Source organism: Labrus bergylta, chromosome 9, assembly GCF_963930695.1.
Source record: "Labrus bergylta chromosome 9, fLabBer1.1, whole genome shotgun sequence".
Taxonomy (NCBI): domain Eukaryota; kingdom Metazoa; phylum Chordata; class Actinopteri; order Labriformes; family Labridae; genus Labrus; species Labrus bergylta.
Window position 1 is genome coordinate 14,459,601 of NC_089203.1, and position 27,256 is coordinate 14,486,856.

The 27,256-nt window shown below is 39.9% G+C and overlaps 1 protein-coding gene across 4 annotated transcripts in view; it reads left to right on the plus strand.

Moving 5' to 3' along the window:
- The window catches only part of tsc22d3 (TSC22 domain family, member 3), a 56,386-nt gene that overhangs the window by 24,789 nt on the left and 4,341 nt on the right, over window positions 1-27,256 (plus strand). The window contains exons 1-3 of one of the 4 annotated variants that reach the window (XM_065958418.1): window positions 2,653-2,880; window positions 7,560-7,611; window positions 8,319-9,971. The exons of 1 other annotated variant lie outside the window; for it this stretch is intronic. In XM_065958418.1, the coding sequence (XP_065814490.1) occupies window positions 2,681-2,880; window positions 7,560-7,611; window positions 8,319-8,573 (507 nt within the window). In that variant the 5' untranslated portion in view covers window positions 2,653-2,680 and the 3' untranslated portion in view covers window positions 8,574-9,971. Of the gene's footprint in view, window positions 1-2,652; window positions 2,881-6,740; window positions 7,059-7,559; window positions 7,612-8,318; window positions 9,972-27,256 lie in introns of those variants that run through there. 2 more of the 4 variants (XM_020657868.3, XM_020657865.3) reach the window with 2 other exon arrangements.

Below are 27,256 nucleotides of genomic sequence, written 5' to 3' on the forward strand. Positions count from 1 at the left end.
ATAATTTGTATTGTGTAAACACAACATGTTTTATTAGAAAGTATTTGCCCTTCTTTTTAACTACAGAATCATGGAAGAATTACACCCAGTTAAATTACCAACTCAAATTAATGTTAGTACACCAGACAGAAAAGATAATGAGCTGCTCTCTCGTAAAATTTCCATGGTAAACTAAGCGACCTGTGACGAGTCAAAGGGCTTCGACAAAGCTAATAACAAAGTTCACTGCTATTTAACACTGCTTGGGCAATTGACTCCACAACCTTTGACCTTTTTGTAGAGCGTCTACAGAGCCATTAGCACTATCACTTAACTGCATCCACAGCCCAGGAGTCTAATACCTTGTCCTTTAGAGCGCATAATCTTGAGTGTGTGTTTCCATGTGTACACATGTTTGCATGAAAACATAGAGGGGGATCCTATTGGCTGGAACAAACTGTGATTTCTTCATTTAGGGGTGTGTGGGGTTCACCACGCAGCAATAACTCCCTCCTCTGGACCTCTGGCCCTATTTCAGTATTTTCCCAGTAAATTTAGCCGAGGCCGTTCTCCAGTTTAGGGTAAGGGTAAATCTTTACATTATGAGCCAAAACTGTCCGACTTTTGCTGAGTAACACCCTGGTGCCAAATGCTGCTAAATCCCCGAGCTTGTTAACTGCAATATACTGCACATGGCATCATTTACTGCAGTCCTCTTCGTCCTGTAATAAACTGCTATTAGTTCCAGTGAAGGCTACTTTAAATGAACTGATTACCACTTTGAAAGGCTGAAATTAAATGTGGTAATTCCAAGGAAGGGAAAAGCATTAAAGTGGTCCTTTGTGTTGTCTCAGAGAAATCAAATAGAGGCGGTTGAGCAGCAGTTCCTTTCGTGTCTTCTCGGTGATAATGAAGTTCAGCGTGTGACGCAGGCAGATGTTACATTGCAAAGGAGATCCTCTATCAAGGGATTAGCAGGCTTAATACAGAACCCCAACGAAAGCTATAAAGTACATGTGTGAAAAACAATTGCACCTGCGTTTGCTGTCTTCTCATTGACATAAGGGGGAAGTGGTTCTGTGTTTGCCACCACAAAATGATCATAACCTCTTTGCAGTCAAGTACATTGTATTAAAAGATTTGTCACCTGTAACCAACATTTATCAAAACTTCTTGACTCTACAGTTCAGACTCACTGTAATACCGAGTTCATGACATGATGCTGTAACGTTTAAAGCCTTCAGGAAAATAAATTGCTGTTACAAAACACCCCATGATTTCATGACACTCACTAAGATGTGTATGTGAAGCCCTGCATGTTTGTACAGACAATACCTGTCATGTGTGTGAGGAGATAATTGTCTGGAGACATGTAAAGAAACAGACGTATATGATTGATTTTGATGTCACCTGTTGCTCTCATAAGATGCAAAGACTCAGATTTTAAAATGAAAGCAATGAATCCATCTTCATAGATGGAAGTGGCTTATTTTCATTTAAAGTTTTTTAGGGTGTTAAAGTCCGAGTAAAAAAGGGAAGCAACTTCCAAATGAGATTGCATGAGTAGGAAAAATGCGGAAGAATTAAATGTTCTTTGAAATAAATGCCTCCTGATTTGTTGGGAGTAAACATGCCTTGTGCAAGCCATCCATGCCCTCTGATGATGCAAGCCTGTTCAAATCCAGATCAACTGGGATCCATTGCAAATAACCCTGAATAATGATTTGGATCAGGGATGTTCCTTAGCTTAGCAAAATTGAATTCCAGTTAAAAGGCAAACAAACATGTGAGGTTATGTTTGCTTTGAGGCCATTAATTCAACCACAAATACTACCTAATTATGCTTTCCTCGGAAGTCCTCTAAAGATCCACCCAGGGATAAATGTTGAAATACATTAGTAACAAACCATAAGATTGCTTCTCTGGAAAGGCGACATGCAGAAACGGGTTCTATGAGGCGGTCTGTTATGTAACGTCTCAGATGTCTGAGCATCAACATTCACACACAATATCAGATGTCTCCATTAGCAGACAAGGATTAACTATAGAGACAGAGGTGTGAGAAATTTGTGCAGATCTGTCCAAATAGAAAGCCGTCTGCGATGAATCATGACGAGGGCAGCTTACTTTTGCTGTTACACCTTTACCTGCAACAAAAGCTCTGCAAACATTAATACATTAATTACAAACCTGTTGAAATGGAGGATTAGCTGAACTGACGAACATGAACGGCACACAGGGAATCTGATATTTTACATAAAAAATCACTGAGCTAATATGTCTGTCTCAGCATGATTTTCCTTGCAAATTATAGGCAGTTGTGTAACAATTTTTATGTTGTTTTTGCTCTTGCATAGTCTTCTTTATTTGGGAGAGGTTTAGTTACATAGCTTGGAATAAAGGCCAAATGTTCCCTTCAGGATCTTTGGTTTTGTCTTTCTCTGTAGCGATGAAACAATCAGCACCCTTTTGTGAAAGTCCTCTTCATTTTGTCTCATGGGCCCATTGTGTTCCACTGGACTGGTGACACATCATACAAGTGCCAGTCTGAGCGTGGCACTCACAGTTATGGCTGCATATCCCGAAGAACCGACTCAATTGTCTCATTGTGCTTTGAGAACGCAGTAGTCGAGAACAAACAACAGCAGACCAGAGCAAACAGTCGCAAGGGCTCCTGCTTTTTCTCCATTTGGTTGCAAAGATGGGACAGACTCACACGCGTCCCGCTCAGTTTCCCCCTGTTGGGACCATGCCACCTTCTCCCAGGACGCTGTGCGCCCTACGCTTAGCCGAACCGCCCCCGAGGTTCTGCTGCCACCACCAGCACTTCAGCTATCCTGAAAGAGTGATGAGCTACTCGCCCCCTTACTCACCAGGTCTGTTCAAAAGGCCTGATCGGCGGTAAGTGTAGAGACGGATGGTGGTCAAGATTTTGTCTGGTGTTCGAGGATGTCTGGCATGGTGAGTGAGTGACAAGTGTGCACTTCAAAGACAGCTCAGAAGAAGATGAAATGGATGATAATGGTGGTGTGTCATGGATGTAGAATTAATGGAAATGGCTTGGCTTTGGATTGAAATGTAGAGAACAATACAGAACAAGAAATTTCTGAAATAAACCTTAGAATTCATTCTCTGTTCTGATAAATGTTAAGTACAATGTTCTACATTGTGTGTAAGCAGCCAGAATGACATCTCTACCAGCTGTTGGACAACAAAATCAGTTATGTGTCTTCTACATGCGCTGCATGTTTCATACAACCTCTCACATAAAGTGATATTATATTCAATTCAAGGTCAGAAATTGACATCCTGTGAAATTAGTTGAAACCTCACGAGAAGGACCAAGGCCATGTGTCTGGTTTATGTATAGTCATGGCTCTGGAGAGAGGTGATGTGATAATAATATCCTCAGGGTGTTTTCATGTATGCTGAGCTGTGTATGTGGAGTGTTCAGTATTCATTCGATGTAACCAGGCCTCTTGGCCACACTGACAGCTTCCTCTGGGACGGCCGCTGGCTACAGCCTAGAGCTGTGTGTTCCCAGACCACACACTCACACACGCCATACATTCCTAATTGTGAGAGTGCAGGTTGGATGTGACCAGTAAAAAAAAAAGACATTGTATCTTTCTGACCATGCAGTGATCTCAAATAGATTTTATTTTACTCTGTGAATTTTCACACAATTTTTCTTACATATTGAATTTGGTGTGCCAAAACCCTCAAATGCTGCTTATAACAGAAGGCTTGAGTTTGGCGGCATGTTTCAGCCTCATTCTCCTTCAGCCATCGGTGCAGATGAATCACGGTATTATATAACACGGTTGGCTCTTGCACAGGGGACATCTGATGGAAAGTGTTGCCCATGGCCTAGCATAAGAGTGACTCACTGGCACGCCCCAAACATGGTCAGTCAACACCAGTTTCACAGAATAGGGGTGAGTTTTTTCTCTCCGAAATGCAGCAAAGGCCAACGTCGTTGGCGCTTACACTCTTTAGAAACACGCAGTTTCAGTTTAAACTAGAACCACTGATGTTGTTAGTATATGTCTTCCACAAATTTGTGTTTGTTGGAGTTAAAAGAATGTATGATAGAAGAACCCCCTTTTAGCCTTTCATCTTTTTCTGCATGAGGCACATTAGGTATTCTTTCCATCATTTCACAGCATGTTTTTACAGTGCAGGACGGCTCCCTGTTGTCTGTAGTATCTGTGCATCTCAGCTTCAGCCACAGGCAATTGGAGTGACTCCCCCCCCCATTAAATGGGGCTATCACAGCGGGGAAAGGTAATTCAGCAGCCCCTCATCACCAGGGCAGGGCCTGATATTAAACCTGGCAGCTGTACTGTCACAGAATGAAATCTGAGACGACAGGCACTATGGGTCCTAATGCCCAGTCAATGTGTTTTCTGCTTAGCCTTGTTAGGCCTACCCAGAGTGATCCTTTCCACTCTGAACGTTTCATTACATAACAGAACTCCCTTTTCTCTGAAAAAAAAACAACGACAACATTAACCTTTGCTTACAGAAATCAGAAAGTTTTCCTTTGAAAATCTACATTTCTACGAAACAGGGCATAGAAAATCATGTTTGAGTTTATATTGTAAGCATACAATTTCACGAACCTCATGGCTGCAACCATATATGTATAAATATGGGATTTGTATAAATAATACCAGTATGTTTGTGGGGGTCTGACTGGAAAACTGACCCATGTAATTTGATTAGCTGGTCCTTGGTGTTTATGTGAAAACATTATCATGCAACAGGGGCTCTCTAAATTGATATTTGATTAGTATTGAATCAGATAATTGTAACAACAAAAGGATCATAATGTGACAGCGTAGAGGTGCTGAGCAATTACATTACAGCTATTAAAACCTGCATGGATGCCTCAGTAAAAACAAGGTCTATTGCTCAATAAAACCCAAAGTCAACAGGGAACATGCTGCAGAAAAGAAAACACCATTTGGTGCCTGCCTTATATTGTTTATTGCACTTTGCAGGAAGCTCAGAACATTTCATCACATCACTCACATGAGATATCAAGTTAAGTTCAAAAGTCCATCAGAAGAGCAAGAGGTCATACACAAAAGAGAGCAGAGCTTCAGTTTTGTCCAACAGATCTGTATCTCAGCTTCCAATGATGAATAATGAGGGGATGTGTAATATAAAAAGGAGTGGTTTACACAAGAAGTTAATTGTAATTTTCTGAAGTCTGTTAGCCTAAGATATCAGTGACAGCTTTGTCGTTGAGTCCATGGTGAAGTATAGGCTTAACATTATTTTTAACAAGAAATCATAGGCTTACATGCACGTTGTATTTAAAGATAGAAAAGGGCATAGGTTTAAAGTGTCCTTGGGACATTTCCACAATATTTCCATGCAGGGAAAACAACCTGTAGATAAAAGGCTATATGATAGGGTCAGGATAAGGTTTAGGAGAATGGAAAATCACCCAGTAAACAGCGTTTGCGGGAAGTAAGCTCCAGCCAAAAATATAGTTTCCTGTGGGCTGTTGTCTTCTACGTTTTCACCACGAGAGGCCGGTAGAGTTCACACATAGACTGAAGGAAATTTACTGGGAGAGATGCCGGAAAAGTACCAATGCAGATATCAATCAGTTGTGTAAGGATGGTGCTGGACATTCAGTTATAGCATGTACTGTAACAAACAACAATAAATTGATGGGAACATTATGATGTTGTTGTCATTCATGTCAAGTAACCTAGTAAAGGTCTGTTTGTGGATTTATTAAATTGCACAAGAAACCTGTAACAAATCGAGAACTTTTGAATGAATATTTTGACTGAAATATTCAAAGAAAACGTACATATCTCTTAATTAAATTGTTGAGGTCTGCAATTCACATGAAGATCAGATGATGCAAATCGTCAAGACACGCGACCTTTTTGTGGTTCAATCACGATTGTTTATTGGCTACACGAGCTGCCTATACATTCTGTGGTTACACGTAATGTTCTCATGGTTATGATGTAGTTAGTTTGTATCAATGAATACAGATTTTGGTCTGTGGGTGAACTGCAGAGGCCAGAGAGGTTCAGAGGGAGGGCAGAAAATGCTGCATTCAAATGCTCCCAATTAAAATCGTTAGGCTACTACCAGAGGCTCCGATGTTTACGTCCAGTGTACATGTTGAAACTCCTTTTTGTTCCCGACTTTCTTTCTGTTTTTAGTTTAACTGGTTGAGAATTGCGTAATGTAATATAACTGGTTGCATTATTTCAGGTTAATAATAGCATCAAGTTGTTTGTCATTCACTTCATTAAACCAGCATGCATTGCATTGGGAAAGCCTGTTCACAAAGCCACGTTGAATGCATTGAAATAGAAAGAAGTCTGGCGTTGTATAGTTGGAAGTTGTAAATTCCATTGCAACAACTTTACTGCTGTATGTGTTATTCTAACCTTTGCTTCGTACTACAGCATCAGCACAGTAATTAAAAAAAAATATTCCAACTTGTAAAGTCAGAGTCCCAAAAACAGCAGTAAACTCCATTTGCAAGCCTCATGATTATTGGTGTATTAGCGCGTGACCATGCATGGTTAAACATTTCACTCTTTCGGTTTATTATGCAAAAGTAGGCTAGACTGGACTCAGTGTTTTTGTTCATGTCGTGAAATCAGTTTCTCATCGGTACATGAAGGCACCATAAAATCTGACCCACCAGCTCATTTGAATAACATATGCGCGCGTCATATGACGTCAGAGGCGAGCCATATAAAAGGCAGCCGGGAGCAGAAATAGCATCAGACAGTCGCTCGTTTAAACCAGCGAGGCTTACACACCGACACAGCACTGCTTTCGCAGCAGCAACGACTTAGTGCATCGCTACTAAAAAAAAGACGAAGCAAATCCGGATATAAACACTTCGGTGGCCAACCAGTCGCAAACGTGGCGAGAAGTATTATTCAAACGAGTGTGGTCCTGAACATGAGCACGGAGATGTTCGCGAAAACACCAATGGAGGTTGCCGTTTACCAGTTGCATAACTTCTCCATCTCATTCTTCTCCTCGCTAGTCGGAGGAGATGTTGTATCGGTCAAACTTGACAACAGGTAAATATCCGACAGTGTCAGCATTTAAAAGCATTATTATTAGTGTTTTTGCGTTTGAATTTTTCGTAGTGCGAGAGCCTGTTCTCTTTCTGCCAGAGGCCTCAAAATACTGTACAATAGTTTACAAGAAACAGCGTCCATTTGCAAAATCTGTGTGTTAACATATGCAAGCTGTGTTCCGTCTCTGCTGCTGTTTATTTGGACTTTGTACAGATATCTGCCTGTGTGTGTCTTTTAACACCCTCGTTACTCAATAACCTATATAGAAACCTTATCGTCCTCTCCAAGAAATCCTCTATCAGCTTCTAATTACACAGACACAGTGTGAATAACAGATGCAGTTTTCCCTTTCTCTTTTGAATGCTTTCTGTTTCATTGCCATGGTCCAGGAAATCCTGGAAGCATTGCTATTAAAAGTTTTCAAATTGAATTGACATGATGTTTACAGCAGTCTCTGACTTTGAACTGTACATTTATGGCCTCTTTTCTTCTTTTCTACAGTGCCTCTGGTGCTAGCGTTGTGGCCATCGACAACAAGATCGAACAGGCCATGGTAAGCTGAGATAACAAACTCAAACACAATACAAAGACATGGACGTACCTTGAACTGTGATGATATTACAAGTTGCACATTAAAGTCAGTTCCTTTTTCTGAAGAAACTGTGTTCACATACCATTTGACTGGAGGCTGCAATGCAAAATCAGCTTTTTAAATGAACTAATACTGTTCTATTCAAAGTCATATATTTAGTCATTTCCAATAGGTAATTGTGAACTCTTTTTATGTTACCAGCATCAAAATATGAACTTTTTAGATGTTGTCTTTCAGTATAGAACAGGAAAACCTTATGACATTCTTAAAACCCAGTTTTCCACTGGCACAAAGCACATCTAAATGAATTCACTCCCAAGTTCCTGTTACATAAAGACCGCGCACGCTACTGTACTGCTTTGTGCATGTGACAGAGAAGAAAACGAATGCAGGAGTTGAAGGCAGGAAATCCTAAAAATGGACAGAGAGAAAAAATATTTTTGCAAAGCAAAATTATTTAATACACCCTTAGGTCAAAGTTGGTACGTGTCAACTTGACTATTATCTTAGACGAGATTAATTCTGGTAAACACACCACAATGACAGTATTATAAATTCAACCTTTTGCTGCAAATTCTGTCTTTCTCTCAGAACATGCATCCAGTAAATTCTTAAAAATGTCCCAGTTTTGACATCATAACTGATCCATCCCTTGTTTGATTTGACAGGATCTTGTTAAGAACCACCTAATGTACGCTGTGCGGGAGGAGGTGGAGATCCTAAAGGAGCAAATCAAGGAGCTGGCAGAGAAGAACAACCAGCTGGAGAGGGAGAACTACCTGCTAAAGAACCTGGCTAGTCCGGAGCAGATGGAGAAGTTCCAGTCTCACGTCCCGACAGAAGTGCTGTTGGACAATCAGAGCTCCCACCTGACCTTGGACCAGCAGCAGACCTGCATTCACAGCACTGGCTCGGCTGTGTAAGTGGCTCTGCCTTGGGGCGGGCAGAGCCACTGTCTCCTAACAGTAATGGACCTCCATTTTTGAATGTAAGAGTTACAAAAGTCTCCGCCGCTGAGAAAACCTTCGACACACTGAAAGGTGAAGCATCGCGGCTGTAAATGACTGATGGGACACAAAAAGAACTGTTGACACTGATAAGCACAAAACAGAACTTTTAGACGCTCTGACTGGTGTGCTGTCAGGCCCGTCCTCAGACACCGTCCAACTCTTTGTCGTAGTCTCCTTGTAGACAAAAGCGCTGGGAATAGAGAGCGGGCTGACTAAGACACAAGACGAGCGCTTGCTTTAAGATATGCCAAACTCTTCTTAACAGCCACCCCTTTTTGCTCCAGAGAAGGGTGTGAGAAGGTGTTGATCGGGCTCGCCCTGCAGGTGCTAACTTGGAAAGAGCGTGGGCGATCACCAAGAGGAGACCCATCCGAGATGGTCTCAACGAGAAGAGCCCCATCATGTGGATTTGTCCGATCTCTTAAAAACAAGTTTCAAGGACTCCCAGCAACACATTTCAACCACATAAAAAGGACTTTTCCTGTACCTACAATGTATTGCACATGGTTCATGTACATTTAAGCATAACACAAATAATCAACAGGATAAGCTAAAGAAACAGAGGTGGAGGTTGTTGCAGTATAGCCTGTTGGAGATAGTGGACCACGGCAGTATCAATATACTGTTATGATTCATAAAATGTAATCTTGTGTTGTCTGCAGTTGGGGCTTGCTACTTGTGGGGGAAATTAATCTTGCTTTATCTGTTTTTGTTAGTGATTCTGAACAAAAATCAGCCGTTTGTTAAATAGGAGCAATGTCTTTAGAGAGTTTTTTTATGTAATTAAGAGGGACAACATGTCTGCCCCTCTTGATGCCCGAGCTCTGCCGAGTCAAATATTACTACATTGTACATAAAAAGCCATAGTGGAGATGGCGAGCAAGCTTTTTTTCGCTGCAGATGCACTCCTGATATTAGCAGCGTCGTCCAGTATCTGGTCCATTTTCTTGCTCAGATGCCAAGTAGTAAAAAAAAAACAAAAAAAACAATGGCATGACAACAGTGCCTGTCCATTTTAAGAGAGGAACATATTTTCACACAGAGCTCTACTGTTTGTCGTTTTCTAGCTACCAAAGACTTTTCCATTTTTTTTATGTCTTACAACAACAGAAGCAAAAAAAAAAAAAAAACAGGACCATGTGTAAGAGTTCACAGGGAGAAGTCTTTATTTGTAGCTAGAGCTAAAGTTTCTATATGTTTTTGTAAAGATAATGGTATTGTTGCTGTAATGTATCCTCTGAAATGGTTGTTCGCTATGATGTTTGGATACAACTGCACATTTGCAATAAACCTTATGTTTACAGAATACAAGATGATGACACGATGTCTTTTGTTCTTTAACCCTGCTCAAGTAGCATGTGTTTTATCCATTTTTAACATAACACAGGGATTTTACGATATTATGGAAATACAGAATATGTCAAGTTGCTGCTTGTGACTCAGCAAAAGTTTGGTAGGAAAGCGTAATGAATTCCTGTTTCTCTGACTTATGAACAATGATACAGTCATAGGGGAATATCACTGACTGCACATTGGACCAGATTTGCCTTTATAGATACATATATTTTCCTGTTGGTGGTGATTTAGTAGGGTACATATTGAGCACAATGGAGAGATTCATTCATTGGAAATTCAGTCAGGGAAGACAGACTAGACAGCTGTATAAACACCCATTACTATTTCATTTTCTGGTACCGACGCTAGAGGAAAACACGCCGTCAAAACCCCATTTCATTTGAATTTCAGTGTAAACAAAACACAAGTCTGTTCAAAAACTAACCCTGCATTCTTGAAAACCCATCACAACATCTCTGACTACACGCTGATTTCTGCTCAGCAGTCGTGAGCCGGGTGTTTGTTTACAGGGTCAGCCTGACAAGCAGCATGTGATTTGTAGAATTCAACACAACATAAGACACGAGGTTCACAGAAAGGTAAATTCAGCATTTTGGCTCCACAGACTTAAGAAAGGAAGGAGGTAAAAAAAAAAGTGCCATATTAGAAAGAACACCCTTTTTTTTTCCAAAGTGAAAAACAGGGAGACCACTAATGATAGTGAAGTAATGATAACTGGTTTGCATGTTGGATTGGAATCTGCAGGAGTGAAAAAAAAAAACAGTTTGTCCTCTTGGCGTTTCCCTTCAGACAGATTGGCAGCCAGTGCGTGCAGCCTTGTGTGTAACTGGATCTGTTGTGGCTTCCCTGGTGCGTAGACCGGGCTCACGTCCATCTATCGCTGAGAACACAGAGACTCAGAGTCACCATGGCAGATCAAATAGCACAAGAGTAAACACAGAATCTTCCCCATTGCTCACTTTAAAACAAGAAACTGTGGTGTCTGTCGGTGTTTTGTGTCAAAGAGACTGATTCTATGTGAAACCGATGGTCCGGATCAATAAGGCTTCTGTGGAATGAATGCTTCATTTAATTAGTGGCAGGCGGGATGTGCAGAATATTGATTGAGGGAGACGTTTGTTAGCAATAAGGAGGGCAACAGGCGTTTATTGGCTCTTTTGCAGGAGATAATCAGAGTCACTCTTTCTACTTCCATCTAGATACCTGAACACCTCAAGCATGTCGATACTCAAAGTGGTCGTGCCGTTTTATCTTACCTGTGCTAATGGCAGACACAACGCAAACCACACTGGAAAAGTCAGCTAGTGTCTGAAAACTTTTATTTAGGTATTTGGCTTGATTGCAGCGTCTGTTTTGACACTCAAATTGTTCTTCTATTTCGGGGTTGGGTTGGTAACAGTGTGTTCTAGGATCACTTTAGTGCATGTGGCTTTTTTTTATTTGAAAATAGTTCGCCGTAAATCTTCAGCTGCAACTGACGCCCATTTAGGAAAATTCTCCAAAAGCTGTTGTTGTTTTTTTTTTGCCAGTATCAAGTTTTCTGAGGTCATTCAGTTTATCTTTTTGATTAAAAGAAATTCAACCAAACTTCATAAGTAAAGGTCATAAAGTCATATCTATCGTGTGCATTACACTATTCTTGCCCTGTAACACATTTGGATGTAAAATATATATATATACAGTATATGATCCAGCAAGTTAACCCAGTTATACATTTCTAACCCAGATTGTCCAAATTACACAACCATCTTTTCCATATGTTTACTCAAATCAAACATTGATCTGAGCGCCGGTTAAAAACTCACTTGTGAATGTGTCAGATGTGTTCACAGTCCTTTTTTCGTTAATGACTGAAGATCTGCACCCATTTCTCAATTCCGCTGGATTTTCTACAAAGCTAAAAGAGAACAAAATTTGAGTCACAGCATCACTCATTCCACATCCCTTTCCATTAAATGCAGTTAAACATTAAACTTGTGAGAAGAGCCTCAGGTGAGGTATTAGACTTTCGACAGGGGCTTGGTTGAAACCAGGCAGCCAAAGGGAAGAGTTTGTGTTGGATTACTTGTGTTATGCAATGAAAAAAAGAAAAAAAAGAACATCTGGTTCGGATGGAAATTCAGGGGTTGTGCCGGGATAAGCGAGGCTGTGCCACAGTGCGGTTGGGTTCGCATGCAGGGGAATAATTTGGTGGGACTGCTTTCCATGCAGACATATACAACTTGTGTGTCCCCAGAATGTCAACATATTCATCACGTCAAGATGAAAGAGCGGGCTGCATCAAACAAATGTCAGATTACTGCTGTCTGTCGTTCCGCCCTGCTGTGTTATGCCCTGCTCGTTCCATAAAAGGCCATTAAAGAGCCACCATTCTTTAATGACAACTCGTTATGTAAGATGAAAAATGTGCCACTATTGCCTTCTCATATTAAAAAAAAAAACGACTAACCAACTGTAGGGTTTCAGCACTCCACACAATTTCATAACATGATAACATCAGAATCATCCTTCACATCATTTAATTCTCCTGTTGACAGGTCGTAACATTGATGTTACTGTGGATAAAAGAAAACATTTACAGGCTCATGTCAAGGTTGGTGTGAACCTGTCCAACCTGGAGTTTATTGCTTACATATTAAAATATTAAGAGCATTTATACTATTATAAAAGTACATCAATTAATTTATTTATTACTTGCTGGTCTTGGCAGTTTACCAGTTGCTGCTCCACCCTTATGTTATTAAGTAGATATGGTTCTCGCCTTGATAACATCCACAAGTGTACTAAGTTCAGCCTCACACAGACAGGGTGTTGTTGCACCACATACAGAGACTGGTTAGGCCTTGAATCCTGCTTAATCAAATAAATCCTTAGCTAAGCCCTTTTATATCTGATGTAGCTGTGTTTCCTCCTTACACATTGCAGTCTATTTTTGTCCACACATGATGGACCAAACAATAATCCTCAAAGTTGTCAACATAATAAATGAGGTCAGAGCATGGACCCGAGTGGGTTTGTGTCATAATGTTCCTCTGTCAATCTCCTGTTTAAAAAACGGGTGGGGGTGAATCAGATATTTTTGCTGTGCTCATTTCGGTCACAACAATCCTCCTGTACAACCTAAAATTGTAGACAAAATATTGCACTTGCATGCTCTTTTGGAAGTTCATTGTCACCATTGATGAATATGATAAGTGCATGGCCTGGCTATTTAGAGGAGGATGATGATGTTGATCGGGCTGCTTTAGAGTCTGTAGATCATGATCTGCAGTGTGTCATGTTTCTAAAATTGAAAGTGTTAATCTCACCTGAGGATGTTGAAGAGTCTGACCTTAATCCACGCTGTGGGTTTGATTTATTACCTTGGCTAAATCCTGTTAGCACCTGTCCTACAAAGTATTTGTAACAAGCCATTTCTAAAAGCCATTTCCCGAACAGTTTATCTGTTCTATTTCAGAATCATGGTCTTACTTATTGAACTGGTATTATTTTACTGAGATCGCATGAACGAAAAAAAGATCAAATCAGACTTCGTAAATTTCAGAAAAACAGAACACTTAAGTCAGCAAAATTAAAACAATACATTTGGCTTCTCAGAGGCTTGGCCTCTTGTTATTACGAGTGATCACATGAGAAGCACTTTTTTCTTCTTCTCATAATATATCAGCTGTGTTTGTGTCCCATCAAAGCCACTGCAGGAATGCTGCTATGGCAGGTCAGAACATCTTATTCCGAGAGACAAAAGGTCAAGGAGCCACTGGTTTCGGATTTATAGCGATACCCCCTCATGGCACCGCTGCACAGCAAGAGCCTGCACACTGCAGTCCCCCCCCCCACCACCACCCTAACATGTGACACATGCAGGGTCAAAGGGGAGATGATTGCATAACCTGCAAAACAAAGAAAATGTACATTTCCCAAGCTGTGCCTTAATGTTTGTGCTTACTTCTGATAAGATGAACAAGACATTTCTGTAAAACGTTCCTTAAATACATGAAAGCAACATGATGTTGCCTAACTAGGCTCTGTGGTGTTATATCATTTTTATTTTTTTTGGGATAGCTGTTTGGGTAGTTTAAAAACAGATGAATTCCGGTGATGGTTAGTTTATGGGTACTGGTTGTGGCCTTATATAAAGAGTTGTCATATCTAGAAGAAGAGTTTATTTAGACTGCACATTGCAGTGCTGAGCAGCTGTAATTATGGACTGGCAGTGCCTTGATCTATAATTAACATTGTGCAGGCTGTATGTGACAAGCAATAAGAATGCAACTGAATATAACAACAGATGAAAGATGTTTTTTTTGTGGTATACTTTTAGAAGCCTCCACACATGTACAAAGACAACGGCATTACACAATGTTCAGTTTGTAGAACGCTTTACTGCAGCGTGTTTTCGGTCATATTACTTTCTACCACAAATACGGGCTTTAACAGTTATTTGGTTTGGCTTTTGGAAGGATTATGCAATTCTCCCTCCTCCATTGTGGTTTTATTTGTGTGACTGTGGCCTCGGTGAGGTAAACATCCCCCATCTTTGTGTTCTAGTTTGAGCCCATGTGAAGTGAGCCGTCTCAGGGCTGCAGGAAATTTAAGATGTAAACAGGGTAAGAAATGAACTCCAGGAAACCATGGGAATTTAGTTTTGTTATAAAAAAGTTTCCCTCTTGGCCAATCTTACACACATTAAATAACAGACTGTTTCATTAGTTACACAGTAATATGCTGTTATATATGGAAATATCATAAGCACATCATATATTAGCCACAATGGACACATTTCATGTGCAGGCTAAAATGGGATTACCTTCTCGTCTATGATCCATTAAACCGTCTTCATATCATCACAAAGTCGCCAAATCCAGGTTAAGTCTCTTTTTATTATGTGCTCTGGGTGGATCTCAGGGTGGCCAAAGAAGCAAGTCGTGTCAGGAAAAAGAGAACAGATGATGATAATTACCACCATACTGGGACAGTCCTATTTATAGGGACATAAGAAGAAAACAGAAGAAAAGAAGTGCAGAAGAAAACATTCCTTTGTTGTGACTTACATGAAAGGTAAAAACACACAAGAGTGAAAGAAACATTAAACTGAAAACTACTCAATTCATCTGCTACAATATTTACAGGGATGCAAATATTTTGTAGGCTATCTACAAATATGCATAGTGAAACAAAAAAACAACTTTTAATAAAGAACAATGTTGTCATATTAGCTGTTAGTTATGCTGAGGCTAATGACCTCCTATTAGACACCAAATAGCCAGATAATTAGCCAAAATAAAAACAGGAAAAATGTCAAAATGCCATAGGGTGCAGTCGGTAATTAAAAAAGTTATTTTCCACATTTGATTTAATTTATTATGCAATAACTTTGATGACATTTAAGGTTAAGGTTCTGCATAATAAAGTCTGTCTGCTTCAACTTTGCAGTTTCAGCGTAGCTTCAGTCGGGAAGACTATGTATTTGCCTTCGGTGTCATAGTCTATTCTTTATTTTTCCCTCTCTCGCACGCTCAGTCACATTTCCGCTGTCATTCTCTGTGACTGTCATTGGGTAATCAGCTGTCTTGTCAGCTGGCCTCATCTAACCAATAGCATGGCGTCTCTCCTTCATTGTTAGCCTATCATTGTTATGCTCCCTTTTTAAATGTGAATTTTTCTCTGCCTTTAGTCCCTTCTTGCTGACATTTCTTGTGCCCCTCCACCTCCCTATCACTTCCTGTCTTTGCGAGAAAAAAAAATCAGCTATCCATTCTTCACCCATCAGGTCTCAACAAGTCATCAGCCTTCATCACCACCAGTGGCTGGACTCCAGGGGAGTGGGGATTTATTCTGTTCCTGCTCAGAACAGTCATTTACGAACACACAAAATACAACCCATAGAGTCCAAGCACCAAAGACCTTCTGTCAAGACACATTCCCATGTTTCCAAGTGTAATAAAAAAAAAAAAAAAAAATGTTATATTAATTGCCTCTCCTGATTGAAATAAGGATTGGTGCTAAGTCTGCTAGGCGTCCAATCAGCTATAAGTCACTCAACCTGACATCTTTGGTATGCACCTTCTTCTTATTCAAGTATTCAGGCTTTACAATAACAAGATGGCAACATCCAAAATTCATGATTTGATGCTGAATATGGTAGTTCTAACACCAATAGGAGAATCTCTCCACTTGTGTAACTCTTTATGGTGTTAATAGTGAGAAGGTTCAGAGAGGTGTTTTACAGTGTTTGCAGAGGAACAGGTGTCACTAATGCAACAAATGATGGCTGCTGAATTGTGTCATTAGTGTAGTTTTCAATTAAATACAGGCTGACAGGGGAGGCAATAGAGATTTTTACAAGAGTTTTATAAGTGTTTCTAAAATACAGACCATAGAACATCAGAGTACTTCATAGTTAATCGTGTTATTGTGATGTTTCACGTCTCCTGCAGACTGGAAAAATGTAGGTTTGCCGTGACAACATTTTTAGTCATAGATCAAATTTCCATTTGTTCCAGTAAATGTTTACTGACGCCAAGAAAGAAAAAACATTGTAGGCTGTGGTGTTTAGAAAACACAATAAACTATTGTGCAATTTGAGAATTTGAGTTTGGAGAAGGAGATTGTCATTCCTCTTTGTCATAGGCTCATATTTTTCTTTATACATGTGAGGACACTTTGTATAAAACATGATGATTTTCAGTAAATGTTTGATCAAAACACAGCTTTAGAGCATGTGCTGAATGTATCACATGACCACTAGTGGCCTTCTTTCCCATGCTTGCATATTTTTGAAAGAAGTGCCTCTTTGATGGCGGTCTTGTGAGCACGTCAGCTTCCACACTGATTTCTCGGAAATTCAGAAAAGAAAGAAAAACATGCTGACCCGGCAGAAGTTCAATTTCCCAGTGCTTTCCAGTTTCTCATCTCATTCTATTTTTTTTTTTTTAAAGTCTGAAAACGTGTGACTTGCCACTTGTTGCTGTGGTTGAAAACAGTATTAAACAAAAACATGTTTAATTGCCAGTCTTTTTTCTCAGGCGTGTCTGACAGGTTCGACACAAGGACACTTAAATTACAGGCCAAACCCTTATGTAACGCGTCTGGCATCTTCTAGAGAACAATCCTGGAATGAAAATATTTATTTATCTAGTTTAATTAGACTCACACTCATTTACCTCACATGAGAAGAAGAATTAATCTATTGTTTACACCATTTTAAACTCAGTTTGCTTTGGATCCTAAAAAATGGAACATACAGTATAATCGTATCTCATTATCAAACACATATAATCAAAATCATAATCACAGACTTGGTAACAAAAAGAGTAGGACAAGTGGGAGTTCACACCTGTACAGTCATGTTTTAACATGGGCAGCCCGCCTCATTGAGCTGCTTCAGGATGGCAGAACAACATGTTCTCTGATGCTTTATTGCCTTCCTGTGGCTTTCCGGGGTTGTGAACTTTATAAGGGTTGCTTTACTGCCGTTTAACCTGTCCCCAGCTGTGTGCAGCTATTGTGGATCAGAAAGGATTGCTGGCTACTGGGCCAAATCTTTATGTTGCTGCACTGGCAACTATACGAACATGAACAACAGGCCACCCCTGTTGTTTTTTCTTTAAAGGTCCCATATTATACTTTTTCTGGTTTTATATGCCCTTTAGTGTGTTTTCCAAGTGTCCTGTGCATGTTTAGGCTTCTCCTACGTCCTCCTGTTAGGTGTAGCATTAGCCGCATGTAACGCTCGGTTCTAGCCCCCCTCGATAAAAATGTGTCAGTGCGGCGTCATTGTCAGTGTGAGATCACTGATCTAAGCCCATTGGCTCGTTGTGGCAAGCATATTGAAATTTCCGAGAAGCGTGCTGAGCAACTGACCAATAACGACAGAGCGGATCGGCAGACCAATCAGAGCAGACTTGGCCCACGTGGGGTCTAACAGTGGGGGCTCAGCAGAGCGTAGCTGACGGACTCAGAGCGTAGAGGGAGCAAGGAGGAGCAGTACATGAAAACAGACGCTTTTTTTTCGAACTTTAGCTATTGTGAACGTACAAAAGTAGGTACATTAAATATATTATTTAAAATATTAAATATATACGAACCCCAAAAAGGGCATAATATGGGCTCTTTAAGTTGTTTTTTGCATTCCATGTTTTATTTAACACAGACGCCGCCTCAACCACTCACAAGTTTCAGTCTGCCTACTTTCTTGTTTTGTAACTGTTTTTTTATTTATTTATTCAGGATCAGACCTGTTGACATAAAGCTGCACCTCTGGCTCTGCACTGTTCAAAGGAGGGAGATCATCAATGGCATGCACCATGCTCTTAAAAGTGGAGGATAGACTATTAAGCAATCTCATTGTCTTCTGTCGTTACATATGCACAATGGAAAAGCCAAAGAGCCTGTACTCAAAGATCTCATCTATCAATAACAGACACAGTCATATTACCAGACAGGTTACACATGGACATGCAGTTGTCCCTGTTTGTACAGCGCTGCCACTCAATGGAATGTGTTGCCCGGACCCCTGAAAAAATCTACCAGTAAAATGATCTTTAAAAAAGAACTGAAAAAAGTGATAGCTATACTATGTGCTGTTTTAGTGTTCATTCAAAACTTGAGACGACCAGTGTTTGGGGCCTATAGTGTTTAGTTCACAAGCCCCATGAACAGAGGCTGCCTCAAAAGCTGGCAAAGTTTCTCTCTCTCTCTCTCTCTTTCTCTCTCTCTCTCTCTGCCAGGGAGAGATTAAAGGGGGCTTTTAGGTCGTGGGCAAGACATACTGTGTTGTTATGATTCAACTGTTTGTTGTGTCTTGATTGTAAATTGTTTGTAATGTTGTCATATGAGTGGACCCAAAGAAGACTAAAGCTCTAAAATCCTTGTGCTTTTTTTTTGCACTTCACCATTAAGATATCAGATCTGAGAATATAAAATACAATCAACATTTAGAGCTATATGTAGTTTGTACATTTTGTGAATAGGTATCATTATAATTCATTGAACAAAGTTTAGTCTTTACGTGAAATTATTTTATTTTCCTTATGTTTTTATATTTTAACGCTCTCAATTATGTTTGCTAATTGATCATGGAAGTAGACCACCAGGACAGCTCTGTCTACCAGAGGAGCACTAACTGTGTAATAGTGCCTTTCAGCTCTTTTTGTCACCGATGGGATGTTCTTCAACGTTCAACATTTTCCCTTGGGTGTGGTTGAGATAAAAAGGCTGAACTGAACTTCTGTCGGTGATATAATAAGATGAATGAATGTCAGCTATGTTGTTATGCCTACATGTACAAGGTAATTAATTGTAGTGCATAAAGGGACAAATGTGTCATTGTGATTGATTGTTACTTTTTAATTATTCAAAATTGATTTATTAGATATGATAGATAAAAAAAAAAGTGAATATGTAATACAACCCCCACTGTAACTAGAGTTTATACATGTGTGCTGGCGGAGCAGTTCACACACGTTTATTACACAACACCTTATCTTGACACACACATTATTAACACACATTCTGAACATCAACCCCGAGCGTTAAAGAACTTGTAAACATACATTCAACTCTTTGACCCTGTTTCACATGATACCTCACAGCTATAACACTGACGCTTTACTGCCAAATGTGACACCTGCAGAACGCTTGCTGGCAAACTGAAATATTACATAATTATAATTTTGAGGTCACATTGTAACCTTGGTCCTCTGAGTGAAGACATTTTTTCTATTTCCTGTTTACATGAAGTTACTTACAGCATGAAGAGACAATCAGATAATGTTTCATAATAAAAGCACAATATACTGAATGGACAAATGTGGACGGGAAAATAGCATGTTTTTATCGTCATTTTTTATGTGTCTTTAAAAAATCGAGTTCTCCATGATCCATTTAAAAGAATTCAATTGCATGCCAACTACCTGACAAATATGTCGGCATCATTGAAACGCCCATCACGCTGTTTAATTGTGTGAGTATGAAGCGCATCATAATTTAGCTAAGAGATGTGGTCTTAGTGAATGTATCCAGTATAATTCATCAGTCATAAACATGTGCATGTACACAGCCTTTTTGATCTGTAAATCATTTGTCATCAAGCCTAGTCGGCGAGCTTTGAGCTGCGAGGTGTTGACTTGCAGAGGAGACACATCAGCAAACAACATTCCCAGCTGCTCCGCCTCAGACTGACAGCCTGAGAGAGAGAGAGAGAGAGAGAGAGAAGGACAGACAGAAGCAAGCTGTTAGTGAAGCATGGTGTGAGATGTGCATAGCATTGTTGTGAAGGCTTTGACAGGTTTCTAGGCTGCTGACATTGAACATTACACAAGAAGCACATACTGGTCATACCCTAAATATTAGAATATGCAGCCTCGTCCTAAAAAATGAAAGCCTGTCAGTGTGTCAAAGATAAGTCAAACCCGAAGTCCCTAAAAGGGTCAAATATGTCCTTCGTCAGGAGTGTCTTATTTAAGAAAAAAATGATATGCGTAAATACAAAACCACACAGAGAGTGTGAAGAGATGCAACAAATCAGCAACACTATGTCTGCTTCAGCAATGAAATGTCATCTGTTAGCCTCATTTACGGGAGAGAGTAAGAGAGACAGCTAGGAACAGAAAGTTATGTTTAGACAGGGAAGTTGTATCGTTGAAAGACACAGAAAAACTTCACTGTTACCGAAACGCGGAGATAAAGCGAGTCTGACCGGGAATTGGACATCGGGGGCGAGAGTCGAGTGTGGGTCCGTGGCTGCAGCCCTGGGATGCCTGGAGCGCTAGTGCTAGCTCTGGGGTTATGAGCTCCAGCTCCAACTCATCCCTCTGGACCCGCTTTACCAGCCTGACACTTTGTGCTTTTGCCATCCCCGGAGTCCATTTGTTGTGGTAGTTTGCATTTGCTTTTGAATGTGCAGCGTTTCTATATATGCTGCGCATTTTTCTAAATGTATGTCGTTTCATCAGTTGCTGAGCATTTGACCCCTACCGGCCACTGTAGTTTTTGCCTGTTTTGGCATTGTTTTGGTCATCCCTTATCCTCCCAGGCTGCTTTGGAAAAGGTGCTGAACATTTTGATCTAAGTCTTGGCTTCATTGGCGCCTCGGTTGCAGACGATAAGGTTAGGAGTGTAATCATAGCTTCTTCAGGCGTGCCATCCCGCTGTGTCTCTCTGCAGCTTAGCAGAGCATTAAAGAAGGCAGCATCAGTGCTATTGCATGGAAAGAAAGGGGGGAAGCCCTCACACTCACCCACACATGCCTATATTAAAAATAAACCAAAGTGCCTTTAAAGCACACATGCAATGCAAACACACACACTGGTGCACATTCTCTAGTGAGCTCATACTGAGACTTATGCAACAGTTATTTATACAAACAGGTGCCCAATATACAGATCGTATTCTATAGTGGAGAGTTCAGAAGGTGCAAAAGTGACGTGTCCTTTTGAGGAATTTGCTGTATGCACAGGTAAAAAGTGCCTCATTGACAAACTCAACTCGACTAGACTGCACTTGAGCTTTAGGTATTCAGCCAGAATTTAATATGCTTTTATTTAGTTGCCCATAAAGTACACGATCACAGTTGTACCCAATACTCCAAAATAGAAATAAAATACTATACAGGATTATTACTTGCCATTAAATACCATAAATACAGATCAGCAGCAAAGCTACGGATAGACATTAAAAAAAAAAAAAAAGAAAGAAAAGAAAAAATTCATCAAGAATTTATGAGGTGTGAAAACTGCTTCAGTCAGGGAAACCACAACTAAGAAGATGATGACACACATATTGACGCTGTAGGTTTCATGGAAGTGTTACATAAGTGTATAAGATGAACCCGCCCAGCATGTTCCTCCCAGCTTCACAATATACAAGCGTGTTCTTAGCTTGACAGGGTAGACGTCTCCTCAAAGTGATATGTGTCAGGATGTCTGCCTGTCACTATAACCCTTCATTAAGAACAGCCTGTTTCAAGTGCTTTTCGACACAGTCTGGAGTAGCTAAAACATACTGTGACAGTAAATGCTGTTGTCATTGTGCTGGTGGCAGGCTGACAGCTCAAGAGCTTGCGTGTGAGAGTTAGTCCGAACCAACAAGTTTCATGTGACTGTTCATCCTCATTGTCTTCTGAATGTTGCAGAAGTCTGATGTTTGTTTTTCTAGCAACCCTTTAGAAATAATTCATTTATTTTGTTGTTAGATTCATAACAATATGACTTTCCTTATTTTGTACTTTTAAAGGTAATGGATGAATGCTTATTTATATCTGGTAACTTTTATGAACATCTGACCATTTTATTTTCCCTCCATCTTCTCCAGACTATATGAGAAGTGCATGCTGGAAAATTAATAAAAAGTCAAGTCTTTTTTATATAGTGCAGTTAAAGCCAACAACATTATTAACTGATCGTGTATGCACACTTCTGCACAATTTTTTATATTTTTCACTTTTAAAAACTAAATTGTGTTTACATTCGGTATGTTTTGCTGAAAATTCTATTTTATTTCACATAAAAATACTTTTAAACTGTCTACTAATGCATGGCTTGAATTGTATGTCACATGATTTATGTTAGGTTAGGATAGGACAGACTTTTGTTTGTGTGATATAGATCCAGACAGGTGAAAAGCACTCAAATGAAGCATGATCAATTGGATGGTCAATGGCCCCATAACTCTTCAGCATCAAAAATCGATACAGTTTGTGATGCAATTTCAAACATTACTTAGAAGCCAGCCTTGCCAGCACAGACAAGCAGTACAGGGAATGATCCCGGGTCAGTCGCTGCCCTCCAACTTTATCATGTACTAAGCTAAGTTTGGCATCGGATCGCTGTCCTAACGACTGGTGTTGTGTTTGATTTAGGATCACTCCCCTTCTGAACCACGTAGAGAGACAGTGAAAGTGGCACTTTGTCTATCCGATTCTTTTTGCTGATACAGGATATTGCTACCCAGAAAAAAATGCCAAAGGTACTGATGTGTTGTAGAAGGTCAGCTAGAAGGAGACGTGCTTGTCACATCTATCTCTGCCTCTTTTGTTTTCTTTTTATCATCCTGCAATGATAAAATGTATGTGGAAGTGAGCGGTGAAGCAAACAGCTGACACAGTAAGCAGTTTACTTACATAACACCTGTGGTTTTGGTACAGACAGAAGATTCCACATGTGTGTACAGGTGCCAAAGTACAATGAAGAGACTTCCTCACACTGCTGTAAATGCATGACAATGAGGTTAGTGTTACGTATCCAGGCCTGTGTTGTTTTCTAACTTTGAAAGTGCACAAAAATGACGTGAATTACATTTGCAAGTGAGGATTAAATATTCTGTTGTACGCAAGAAACTGGAAAAAGTCTAAAATTCTGTCAATTTCCTGCGGAAGACATCATGTCTGAAACACAAATTTACATTTCCCCCATGTGTTAATCTTGCTGGCTTGCCTGATCAAAGCCAATAGAGCATGAAATAGTCAGAATATATTTTTTTGTTTCTGCTGGGCCATGCAGAAGCTGCATCCAGAAGGAGATTTTTTTTAAGGGCTCAGATTAGAGGACTAGGCTGAGGCTCTGGGTTCAGCTGTGTTGCCTCTATATTTGGTCTATTTTTTTGGACGAGGGGCTGGAGTAGCTAAAGGATATCATTTCCATGTGTCTCATAGCAGAAAGAAGTAGAATTCAGATTCTTATGTAAGACAGATTTTTTTCATTTTTGACTTTGACTCACAAAGAGCGGTATACGCTCTGGTATTTGATTACAGTCCTGAAACCAGAAGTGTTCAGATTTAACTTCAGTGTTCTTCTCCTTTTCTCGTCTCTGAGTTCATTTAGTCCACTTCCTTCTGGAACAGATCAAAAGCATTTCAGATCATTTTTGTCCAATTTTCAACACATAAACAAAAATTAGGTGTATGGAAAGATGTTTTTTTCAGTGCTATGGAAGCTCTAAAAATAAAGTCCATTCATTCATTCCAAACAGCCCTATTCACAGTCAAGTGCAGACAGACATCGTTTTCAAGGGGGGGAGGAGTTTGTAAGTCAGTCAGTTTCATGAGGCCAATGAGAAAGTAACGTGTGGTGTGACCGAGTCTGTGTTACATAAGCTCTAACGGAGCAGAGCAGAGACTGTCTACCTCTGCAGACGCAACAATCTTCTCACGCAACACACAAATGCTGAAGGTTTGTGTGCACGTACAGAATGTGTGTGTGCTTAAGCCTTGCTTACTTACTGTGTTTGCTTTGAGACCTTGACTTAACTAAACCACAGCATTTACTAATGTTTTCATGCGGCCATTATTTAGGTCACTGAAATGCAACCAACTTAAAACCACTTTGATTATTGAATATTTTTAACCCCTCAGTCTACTGTATAGCATGTGTTGGTCTAAAAAGCACATTTTATTATTTTATTCTAATAAGCTTGGCTGGACGAGATTTGAAAATGTGAACATGGAAACAGTTGAAATCTCTGATATAACTATGGTTCACATTTATCATGCAGAAATATGCATTTCTAACTGATTCTTTCAGCTAAATGTATAAATAAGATACAAATAATGCCAGCCTTTGTTGCTGAGGTAATTAATCCTGCATGCACAGGCTGTGCTCCCCTTCCCTACTATTAGGATAAGAAGTCATTAGCTCATTCTTGTTTGTGATTCATTGTCTCCGAATGTGTGCGTTCAGAGCAAGCTGTTTCAACTCCCTGTCACTAAGAGGATATAGCAAATATATACTTCAATTGAACTGATATGAAATAACTGATAATAATTGAACTGCAACACAGAAATACAAAATTCACTCAACTTCAACTTCATCTTTATTTGTTCTGCAGCAAGAAGAATACAAGAAATATATAGAAACACAGGCACATAGACTCAGACAATAAAATCAATAAACACAGTGAATACTAAATCCTTAAATAATAGAGTTCAGGTAATAGGTGAGAATGTATCAAATCTATAGCTTGCTGTAACAGTTGATCAACTAAAGTAAGAGAATGACTATTCACCCGTATTCTGTGGACAGTAATGTTTTGTTTCTTCACGTTTACAGTTTGAAGCATTGCTACATTTTTATTACCAAAGGTTTGTTCTCTCTGTGGGCCTAATCTGAGGGTCAAAAAGAAACAGACTGACTGAGGGTCAAGCTCCAAGTGTTTGTCGAGCATTAAGAACAGAGGAAACGATTGGCTGTGCTGTAAAAACAGACTTGGAATGAAGAAAACACAATGTCTACTTACATTCCCCAAGGAAAAGGTTTTGTCTGAGCACGAGTCAAACAAGGTCAAGGTTTCAATTCTTTCTGTTGTTGGCCCATACTGACTAGAGGAAATCAGTTAGTGATATGTTTCCTTCACTTCATTATGGTGTTCTTACCCAGGAGAAAGGTTGCTTTTTTTGGTAGATGTAATTTATTACCTGATTACAGCAGAAATCAAATTATGAAACAGGTACTCTAAATAGCTAAAATGAGGGAAGATTTTGTATTCAGAAAATTTGATAAAGGGCTCTATGAAGAAAATCAAGCCCATGACTGCGATCTCAGATTATTACATTTCACCTACAGTACACGATATTTCCTTTGTTATGTCACTGAGATAAAATGAAATCGAGCAATGACTTTAGAAATCCTACTGGCTCTTCCTGGTGCTGCTTCAGCTGCAGTGTCAGACTCACAAAGCACTATTCAGGTCTGACTGTGCGTTTTTCAAGGAGTTTCCTGCGAGAAAGCTATTCTGGCTCCCTGACAACTCAAACACACTCGCTCCTCTGCGGCCACAGGGACTTGTGGGCCAGTTGGACAGGAAGGATCATCAGCCTACTTCAGAGAGATTTCCTCTCAGCTGTCAAAGCACCAGTCAGCCAACTCCCTCATAGTGTGGAGGTAGTGCTGCGCTGGCTTAGGGCCCAGCTGCTTCCTGTGTCTTCTGAAGAAGGATCCTCTGACTCTGTACAAGAAGCCATCTCTACTCCGAAGATAGTGGCATATTGGAAGACAAAGTGCAAATTTTTAAACAAACACAAAGTAAAATGCAAAATAACAAAGTGAAATAGCAAATTCAGGCTTGTGTTGTATTGTGTCGTATGTTTTTCTGATTTAGTAAAATCCATCAGCACCAATACAACATTTTCCAAAAGTGTGTTACCGAATTAAAGGTCCTGTGAAAAACTTTTATTTTATGTTGATTTTTGCAACCCCAGTGGACAGAGACAAACATCTTATCTCTTTGCTGATTTTGTCCCCTACCTGCATGAGCAGTGTTTTCCAAAGATCTCATCCTGCAGTTTTTTTTTCAAACAGATCCCTCACTGTGAATCTTTCCCATGGAAAATGTAAACAAAGACTGTTTCTGCAGCATGCTATAAATCACCTTGTCTGACACCTGCACAGTAGTAATGTTTAACAAAGACGCATCAGTTTTCTTTTTTATTTGTTTCATAACACATTAAAAACTTATTTTACAATTTTAAGAGATGATCAACACACTCCCATGACGGAAGACTAAAACACAGACAGTGCTTTTTGAGCTCGTTTTCAATACAAATCCAATGTAGTTCACAATTTCAGTGCTCTGCGCCCTGAGCGTAAAAATGCCCTTGGCGTCAATTGGTTTTTGTTCCTGTGCTCACAGTGCTCTCCGTTGAAAACAGTTCAACTCTAAGTAACAGCATCAATTTCAATGTCACTTCTTCCACACTGACCAATCAGAATCCAGACAGGACTGGACAACAATGGCAGAGGAGACGCTATACCAATTCGTTTTTTTGATGGTACAATTTCTAGGTGTAGCTCTCTCTCTCAGCTGCTGATGCCAGGACACAACTCCTTTACGTTGTCTTCGTGTTTTCTTGGTGATATTTCCTTGAATTAAAGCAAATATTAAGCACACAGAGCTATTCAAAACACACCTAATGGACATTACCAAGGGAAGCAGAAGTTAAATTTGTAACCTAGCAACTATTAGCGCTGGTGGGTAGCGCTCTGAAATGGAAGTCGTGAGCAAATCCAGCACAAAAAGTTCTGTCTGAGGACACAGGCCCGTAACTCCAAACTCCTCCCCTCCCAGGATCAAAGCAACTCAGAGTGGTTTCAATTGCTGGTTGCAAAGATGCCATTTTCCACACATTTGAAAATAGTGATATTTTATGCATTTAGTTGATCCATGTAAATTGTAAGTATTTAAACACTTAACTTATTATATAACTGTAAATATGAACCGTTACTGTGTCCGTCTGTTAATAGTGTAGA